The following is a 9,176-nucleotide window of genomic DNA, read 5'->3' as shown; positions in this document are numbered from 1 at the left end:
AGGCAAAGAGTCTAGTTTCTAAATGAAGCACCCAAAGTTACCCGTCCCCTCGTGGGTAAAAGTCCATCCATTTGGGATCGGCCCAGAGCAAGGCCCCAAAGCCTGCTACAAGTCTAAAGCATCTTCCAGTGGGGACCCACAGAAAAGGGTCAGAAACAACCAGACAAGCCCAGAAGGAAAAGAGCAAAATCAACATCAAGATAAAAGCTGCCATTGTCACCTCCCCACGGTCTCACCCACATCTGTGTCACCCAGTCCATGACCAATAGGCAAGCGCAGTTTCTTCACGTGTCTCTAGGCTCCATGTGCCTCCTCCAGGTCTCCTGGCTCCATCCTGCTTCCTTCCTTCCTCAGTCTTTTCTGCAGCTTCTCCTCTTCCTGCTCAGCTCCACCCTCCCTTGGGTGGGGCAGGGAACCTCCCCCTTTCCTGGGGACCACCCTGTTACAGTTCGACAGCGACTCCCCGGGCCAGAGCGCGGAGCCGCGGGCCCCTGGGCGGGCGGGCGGGCGGGGCGGGAGGTCGGGCGAGGAGACGCGGCTCCGCAGACACTTGGCGCGGAGGCTCCAAGCGCTCCTGGAGGCCCCGCGCGGCCGCCGCAGCCAGAGCCGCCCCCGCCCCCCGCCCCGAGTCTCGGGGCCCCGTGACCCCCGAGGCCGTGGCCCCTGCCAGGCCTCTTGACCAGGGAAGAGCCCGCGGGACTTTCACCCTTTAGGTTTTATTTAAGTTCAGGATTATTCAGGGCGGGAGATCGGGTGCGGGCAGGAGACCACGGGGTGACTGAAGGCCGGGCTCAGGGTCTCCCACGGTCCAGAGGACGCTGGGCTGCGCCGCGGGGCCCGACGGCGCCTCCCCCGCGGGCACGACCAGCTCCCCACGAGGCGCCGGGGACGCGCCCTGGGCGGGGACCTGCGCGCCTGGACCCGGCGGGCCCGCGGCTCAGCTCCCCGGCGCGAGGGGGAGGGGGAAGGTCGGGCAGAGCAGGACGGGAGCAGCCTGGGGGGCGGGTGCGTGGAGGGGCCCCCAGACTCCTGGGGATGGGGAAGGAGGCGCCGCAGCTCAGAGGTGAGAGGGCTGCGGGGCCTTTGATCTCCCTGAGGCGCGCACCCCGCAGGGAAATGGAATCATGGTGAGGAAGCGCCCCCTTCTGGCCAGAGAGGGAGCTGTCGGCCACGTTTTCCAGCTCTGGGATGGCGACTGGCCCAGAGGCTGCTACTTTTTCTGTAGGACAGTTAAGGAATCCAGTTTCTCCTGAGAAAGAGGGGAGACCACCCCTGAAATCACCCTTCACAGGATCCTTTTGACCGGCAGCCATCTTAGGAACAATGAGTTTCTCTCTCGAGATCTTGTTTTTTGGTCAGAGAGCATTTTTGGAGATCTCCCTCCTGCCTGTCTGTGTCATCACCCTCCACCCAGGTCAGCAACAAAATGCTCAGAGACCTGCATCCCACCCAGGGCTCTCACCTGCTATACCAGACTCCCAGATGAGGCTGGTTTCTGGGGTTTGTGCCCCTCCCTCCATATTCACCGTTCTGTCCACTGCAGGATGATCACATGAGGCTGCTTCAGTGTCCATGGAGGAAACACAAAGCATGAAATTTCTGATTCTTCCCACTCAGGCCCCCAGTCGCCATATGTGACCCATCACCCCATCTCTGGGCATGAGGTCAACCTGAGGTGCTGCGCCCTGGGTTTCTACCCTGCGGACATCACCCTGGCCTGGCAGGGAGATGAAGAGGACATGGCCCCAGGAAATGGAGCTTGTGAACATCAGGCCAGGGAGGGGGGATGGAAACTACCAGAAGTGGGCAGCTGTGGAGGTGTCTTCTGGAGAGAAGCAGAGATACACATGCCATGTGCAGCATGAGGGGCTGATTGCACCCCGAGTCCTGAGAAGGAGTAAGGAGGGAGATGTGAGCACACGGCTGACTCAGGGGCATCAGAAGGATGCCCTTCTCCCTTCTGGAGACCTTCAGAGGGTCAGACTGAGGCCTCAGGTTCAGGGTCTGACCTTCTCTTCCCTTTCAGTTTCCCCTCCTCAGTTCTCCATCCTTGCTGTCGTCCTCATTTCTGGCTTGGTTTTCTTTGTTGGTGTGCTCATTGGACACAAGGTGGCTTCATGTATGAGGGGGTAAAAGAAGTTCTCAGGTAGGGAAGGGAGTGGGGAGATCTTGTCCACTGGGGGCTTTCATGTCCCAGGGAGAACTTGCCCTGCCTGGTTAATGGGAAGTACCATCCACACACGTGTGTTGCCCAGAGGGTATTTGGTTCAGTCCCCTCTCATCTCCTTTCTTCATTTTTCCCAGTCCTGACCTGGGTCTTTACTCACAGTTCTGGAAACTTCCCTGTGGTGCAGGATTAGATGATTCCTTTAGCCTTCTGACCTGACTCCTCCCTGGTCTCGCATGATACTTCTTCCCACAGGAGGACAAGGAGGAAGCTACACTCAGGCTGCAAGTAAGTGTGTTCAAGGGTTGGATCCTTGAGCCCCTGGGGACAGTGTAGATGGAGCCCATGGGGGAGTCACTCTCATCAGTTCCTTCTGTGGTCTCATCTCTGACCAAGTTTTGATGTGTTCTCCCCCACCAGCCATAGTCCCAGTGCTCTGAAGTGTATCTCAGACCTTAAAGGTGAGACCCTCGAAGACTGCTGGGGGGCTGGGGTTTGTGGCACAGTGGCTGGGACAAGATTATGGGGATGCTTTCAGGAGGACATCCTGAGAATGCAATGGACCATTGATATTGTTAACACTGAGGTAATTCACCTGAATTTCTTCATCATTATTTTCTTTCAGGGTATTAGACAGCCTTCCGTAGGCCTGAGTGTTACAGGATTTCTTTTCGCCCATATTGTGTGGCTTTATGATCCCCTGGTTTAAACCTTCACACCTGCAAGAACGGCCCATATCCAAAAGACCAGAAACAACAAGTGCTGGCAAGGATGAAAAAAGGGGACAGTCGTGCACTGTTTTTGGATAAAGACGGAGCCAGCCCTTATGGAAACAGTACGGAGGTTTCTTAAAGAGTGAATGTGGTTCTGCCATTGGACCCAGCAATTCTACACTGAGGATCTACTCACAGAGGATAAATACTCTCCTGTGAAGGGACCTGCACTCCTGTCACCACTGCAGCACTATTTACAGTAGCCAAGCTATGGGAACCACCTGAATGCCCCAGACAGGTGGGAAATTAAGAAGAAGCTGGCATTACACGTGTACATATATGTACATATACAGATGACTCCAAAGGAGATGAACATTGGGGTTGGGGGAGGGAGCTGTCAGGGGTGAAGATGCCACCACATCCTAGCAGGGGCCAGGCTGGGGGGAGGGGTCCTGCCCAGCTCTTTACATCTCAAGGCAACCATGAGATATTTCTAAACCTCCTCCTCTTCTTCAGGTCCAATGCTTTTTTAGTCCTGCTCAGAAGCTACTTCTGCATGGACCTGTATTTACAGAGGTGTTGTTCTGACACACTTTACTCTGTGTGCGATTTGAATTAATTTATTCTGGGGCTGGATGTTATTTGATTTCCCATCATCTTATCCTGCCATTCCTCTTACACACACACACACACCCACATACATACTCCCCTCTCCTTGGGAACTAGACCCTCACTCAGCACTGGGGTTACTCTGACCCTCTGTCTCTGGTTCCCCTCACAGCCGCCCTCTCTGTAGTGTCTCTACTCAGCAGTGTTTGAGCAGCCCCAGGAGTCCCTGCACCTCCTGCCTCTGACCTTGAGGGAAACCAGCCCCTCAGCCTGCTTGACAGTGAGGAGGTAAAGGCAAAGTCCTGAGGTCAGTGACTGATGGAGGAGACAATTTCTTTTTACCTTCACGGTATTATTCAATTGAGGTCAGCATTGGTTTACACACTGCATGTGTTGAGGCGAGGGTCACACCTCTTCAGATGTTTGTTACCACATCACACCCACACTAACGGCACCCACAGTCTTAACCATAGCCCATTGGGCCCTCTTCCTACTTTGTTTCCTACTCTTACCCCCAGCCCATAACTTCCATTCTGTAGTCATATATATAGAGTATGTTTTGGTTTAGTTTCATCTGTCCCTGCTTTGTTTCTTTATATTACAAATATGAAATCATCCAGTACTTAACTTTCCCCTTCAAACTTATTTCATTTAGCACAATCCCATTCATATCTATCCATGTTGTTGCAAATCCATTATTTCATCTTTTTCACAGCCGAGTAGTATTCCATTGTGTATATAGCTTGTGTTCTTTATCCCCTCATTTGCCGTTGGGCACTAAGGTTGTCTTCATCGCTTGGTTATGGTAGACAGCACTGCAGTGACCATAGGAGGCACATATTCCTTGGAATTAGTGTTTTTACCTTCTTTGGATAAATACCAAGGAATGGGATGCTTGACCATGTGACAGGTCTATTTTGAGGAACCTTCATTTTTTTTTTTTTCTATAGGGTCAGGACCAATGTGCTATCCATAGAAAAGAGAGGTTCCAGGTTACCGCCCTGCCCAAGGAAAGGTGGGGCTGAGCAGGGACGAGAAGCTAAGGAAGAGGAGGAAGACGTGGAGTGAGATGAGGAAAGGACTGGAGGAGGCGCATGGAGCAGAGAGACAGGTGAAGAAGAAACCACACTTGCTTCTCACTTGGACTTGTGCCAGGGAGCTGGGGACTTGGAAAGAGACACGTGAAAGACAAAAACGTGAATGAGAGACCCATCGGGAGGCTGACCCTTTCCCATGGGTCTCTACCAGTAGGTGCCTTAGCCTTGTGGCAGGCCTTTGGGCCCCAGTGGGCCTGCTTTGTGCCAAGCCTGTTTGGCTGGGCATTTACCCATGAGGGGACGGGTAACTTTGGGTGCTTCACTTGGGAACTATTCTAACTATATTCTTTCTCTTCTCTCTCTCTACTGCACTGATTCTCTATTTTATAGTAATTATATTAAAGTTCTTTTCCATTGAAGGTCTTATGCTTTAGAGTATGTTTTGTCTTTATACAGCTGTTGGCAGATCCCATATAGAGTGTGCGGTTTTCAGGGTCCAGGGAACCCCTCATTCTGCCCACTAACAGGATCAGACATCATTCCCACCCACCATGTGCCAGAGTTCCTTTTCTTCCACACCCTTCAATGGGCCATTCTCACAGTGTGAGGTGGTAACTCATTATGGTTTCAATTGGCATTTTCCTGACCGCACATGACCAGCATTTATCCATGTACCTATTGGCCACATGTGTGTCTTCTTTAGAAAAAGTACCTATTTAGCTCCTCTGCCCGTTTTGAGTTGTTTCTTGTTTTGGAGTTCTTTGTAGATTTTGGATATTAACTCCTTGTTGGATTGATGATGTGCAAATAGTTTCTCCGATTTGATATTGTCCTGTCATTTTAATGCTAGTTTCCTTCACTATGTGGAAGCTTTTTAGTCTGATGTGATTCTATTGGTTTCTTTTTGCTTTTGCTTCCTTGGAGCACAGAAGGCATTATGGGCAGTGAAAATACTCTGCATGATATTCTCATGGTGGACACAGGTCATTATACATTTGTCCAACACCCTGAGAATGGACAACACCAGAGTGAACCCTGAGAGAAATCATGACTTTGTGACTGTGACATGCAGGTCCATCACTTGTAATTAACGTGTCAGTCTGGTCTTAACATGTGATTTAGACATGATGTATGAAGAGTTTTATAAATTGAGGAATAAAGTGTAATTTACTTTAGAAAGCATATTTCATGCTCATACAAGGACATTTAAACAACACTCAAGGATAAACATAAGTCATTCCCCTCCATCCCCAAGACCCCAGTCAGCCAATGTCTGCTCAAAACCAGTTAGCAATTTATCTTTTCTCTTCTAATATATCTCCATGCGCCTGTCTGGGCAATAGTGTTTGTTTTCCCATCAGTAAAGGATTTCAGGTCAGAGAGTGGGGGGAAACATTTGCAAATCACAAATCTGATAAAGGACTGTATCTACAAATAATGCCTAAAACTCACTGATCAGAAAGAAATAACCCAATTTTAATAAGGACAAAAATAATGTAATAAATGAATGGCACCTCATCTGTAAAAATGTACAAAATTTCCTTACAAACAGCAACTTTAGTCATAGAAAAGTAAAAATATGAACAGATGCTCAATATCATAGTTAAGAACAACAGTGATACCATCACACCTAGGAGAGACTGAAAATGCAAATGCTGAACAATACCAGGTGCTGTCCAGGGTGTGCAGAACAGGAATCTCATCAGGTTCATTGTAAAAGATTCTTAGGGGCTGAGAGACACATCAGAGCCCTGGGCACTGCTGCTGCCGGGTTGAGAACAAAACACACCTGGTCAGAAATGAGACCACAGGAGGGAGTGATGAGGGTGACTCTCCCATGGAGTCCATTTACACTGTCCCCAGGAGCTCAGAGATCAAACCGCTGATCCACACTTACCTGCAGCTTGAGTGTAGATTCCTCCTTGTCCTCCTGTGGGAAGAAACATCATGTGAGACCAGGGAGTGGTCAGGTCAGAAGACCTAAAGGAATCTTTTAATCCTGCAGATCAGGGAAGTTTCCAGAGCTGTGAGTAAAGACCCAGGTTAGGACTGGGAAAAAAATGAAGAAAGGAGGTGAGGGGGACCAAATGCCCTCTGGGTACCACACATATGTGAGGATGGTACTTCCCATTAACCAGGTAGGGCAAGTTCTCCCTGGGACTTGAAAGCCCCAGTGGACAAGATCCCCCCACTCCCTTCCCTACCTGAGGGTTTCTTCCTCCACATCACAGCTGCAGCCACTGCAGCTCCAGTGAGAACAGCTCCAAGGAGAACCAGGCCAGCAATGATGCCTGCGGTGGGCATGAAGGACTGAGGGGGCACTGGAAGGGAAGAGAAGATCATACCCTGAGCCCCAGACCTTATTGTGACCCTCTGAAGTTCTCCAGAAGGGCTCCTGATGGCCCTGAGAACAGCCTCTGTGCCCACATCCTCCTCCTCACCCCATCTCAGGACTTGGGGCTCCAGCAGTCCCTCATGCTGCACGTGGCATGTGTATCTCTGCTCCTCTCCAGAAGGCACCACCACAGCCACCCACTTCTGGAAGGTTCCATCTCCCCCAGGCCTGGTCTCCACCAGCTCCATCTCCTGGGTCAGGTCCTCCCCATCTCGCTGCCAGGTTAGGGTGATATCCGCAGGGTAGAAGCCCAGTGCCCAGCACCTCAGGGTGACCTCATGGTCATTGTAGGGGTGGTGGGTCATGCGTGTCTTTGGGGGATCTGAGGTGGTAAATCAGAAAATTCACTTTGTGTTTCCTCCATGGACACTGAAGAAACCTCATGAGGCCATCCTCACAATGGACAAGACAACCGGTGTGGCAGGAAGAAACATAAAATGTAAAAAACAGGCTAATCTGGGGGAATCTGTGAGATTCTCTTATTCCTTAGAAAGTTCTAGAATGAGGATGAAAACCCAGGGTAGGATGAAGCAGAGGGAGTGGAACACAGACTTTTTATTCCTGACCTGGGTGGAAGGTGAATGACACAGAAAAGCAGGAATCACATAACTGACAATGTTCTCAGACCAGAAACAAGACTGAGAGAGAAACTCGTGGTTCTCAAACAGGCCCCTGGTCAAAAGGACCCGGTGACGTGTGATGTCAGGGATTGTCTGTCTTTCTCAGGAGAGACGGGATCCCTTCACTGTCCTTCAGGAGAAGCCGGAGTCTCTGGGAGTCTCTCTAGTGCAGAACATGAAACCCAGGGGAGTCCCCCTCTCAGGACTAGAGAGAGGACTCATTTCCCGCAGTGACTCCAGGCAGGGGGGGACCGGGAGGCCTCCAGGCCCCTCTTACCCGTGCGCTGCAGAGTCTCCTTCCCGTACTCCAGGCATGTGCGCAGCCACCTCAAGCACCTGCCCTCCACAAAGTTCCTGAATCTCTCTGCCTCACCCCGGGCCTCCCACTCGCGCAGGGTGATCTGAGCGGCCGTGTCCGCTGCAGTCCAGGAGCGCAGGTCCGGGTTTAGGGCCAGGAAATCGGTGCCATCGTAGGCGAACTGCTCATACCAGCCGAGGAGGCGCCCGTCGGGCCCCATGTCGCAGCCGTACATGTTCTGGAAGGTGTGAGAGCCTGTCCCTGCCCCGTCACCCCACCCGCACCCCCTCCCGCCCGGAATAAACTAAAACAAAATGAAAAGGGGGTGAAAGTCCCGCGGGCTGTTCCCGGGCAGGTTGCAGAGAAGCCTGGAGGGGGAGACCCTGAGCGACCCCCGTGGGTGGGGATGGGGGTGCTGACCCGGCCCGGACCCGCGCCAGCTCACCGGTCTCGCTCTGGTTGTAGAGGCCGCGCAGGGAGTCCAGCTGCGCTCGGAACCACTGTGCGCTGTCCCTTAGGATCCGCGTCTCCTCCTCCCACTCCTCCTGCTTCTCCTGCTCCACCTGCCCCGCCCAGGGCGCCAGCGGCTCCGCGCTCTGGCCCGGAGAGTCGCTGTCTAACCGCCCGACCTGCGTGTCGTCCACGTAGCCCACCGAGATGAAGCGGGGCTCCCCGAGGCCGGGCCGGGACATCGCGGTGGAGAAAAACCTCAGGGAGTGGGGGCCTGGGGGCGGGAGGGGAGACCCGGCCTATTCTTCTCCCCTTCTGGGGCTCGAGTCCCAGGGGGCGCCCACGAGACAGAAAGTGGGTGAAAGACGAGTGAGAGTGAAAAGCGGCTGCGGGACGAAAATGGCCGGGACTCGGGGGGCCAGAGGAGGCTGGGGTCTCGGGGGACGGAAAGGGGCCAGGACGGGGCGGGCCGAGGTGGGGGACAACTAGGGCGGCGGCGAGGTCGCGCCTTTCCCACCCCCGCCCGCGCCCTCGCTCCCGCCTCTGGGAGCGCCCTGTCCCCTCCCGACCCGCACTCACCCGCCCGGGTCTCCCTCGGGGCCGCGGCCACCGCGAGCAGGAGCAGGAGGGCTGCGCCCCCCATCCCCCAGGACGCGCCCCCACCCGGGCTGGGGAGACGGAGTCCCGGGGGTGGGTGAGGGCTTTGGAACGGGAGCCGCGGGGCTGCTGATTGGCTGCTCCGGAGACCTCCAGGCAATGGGGAGTGAGCCCTGGGGTGAGTCACCAGTATCCAGGAGGGAGGAGCCGACACAAACAGAGAGCGAAACTGGGGTGATAGGAAACCCCAACAGTAACTTCCAGCCCCAGACAGCGCCCTGGGGACTGAG

General features: G+C 53.5%; 1 protein-coding gene and 1 long non-coding RNA gene across 5 annotated transcripts; one reads left to right on the top strand and one right to left on the bottom strand.

The window, feature by feature from the left end:
• The first annotated feature begins 1,069 nt into the window (after positions 1-1,069).
• Positions 1,070-5,002, top strand: LOC119252043 (uncharacterized). 2 transcript variants are annotated; one of them, XR_008552856.1, is made up of 5 exons: positions 1,070-2,455; positions 2,588-2,628; positions 2,793-3,178; positions 3,662-3,796; positions 4,440-5,002. It is a non-coding gene; the product is annotated as an uncharacterized LOC119252043 (long non-coding RNA). The 2 variants fall into 2 exon arrangements; XR_005126705.2 differs by having other exon boundaries at positions 3,662-4,447.
• On the bottom strand, positions 2,128-8,957 carry LOC119252040 (patr class I histocompatibility antigen, A-126 alpha chain-like). Of its 3 annotated transcripts, none has more exons than XM_054698172.1 (7): positions 8,869-8,957; positions 8,285-8,563; positions 7,819-8,094; positions 6,968-7,243; positions 6,731-6,847; positions 6,424-6,456; positions 2,128-6,315 (listed from the first exon to the last, which is right to left on the bottom strand). In XM_054698172.1, the coding sequence occupies exons 1-7, from the start codon at positions 8,930-8,932 to the stop codon at positions 6,251-6,253; spliced, it is 1,110 nt and encodes a 369-aa protein (XP_054554147.1). In that variant the 5' UTR covers positions 8,933-8,957; the 3' UTR covers positions 2,128-6,250. The 3 variants fall into 3 exon arrangements, with proteins under 3 accessions (XP_054554147.1, XP_054554148.1, XP_054554149.1); XM_054698173.1 differs by having other exon boundaries at positions 2,128-6,290; XM_054698174.1 differs by having other exon boundaries at positions 2,128-6,287.
• Between the last annotated feature and the right edge of the window lie 219 nt (positions 8,958-9,176).

Source organism: Talpa occidentalis, unplaced genomic scaffold (genome assembly GCF_014898055.3).
Source record: "Talpa occidentalis isolate TD23 unplaced genomic scaffold, MPIMG_talOcc4v2.1 talOcc4.2, whole genome shotgun sequence".
Classification (NCBI taxonomy): Eukaryota; Metazoa; Chordata; class Mammalia; order Eulipotyphla; family Talpidae; genus Talpa; species Talpa occidentalis.
Note: the sequence above shows the minus strand (reverse complement) of the source record. Positions and strands in the feature narration are given on the sequence as shown.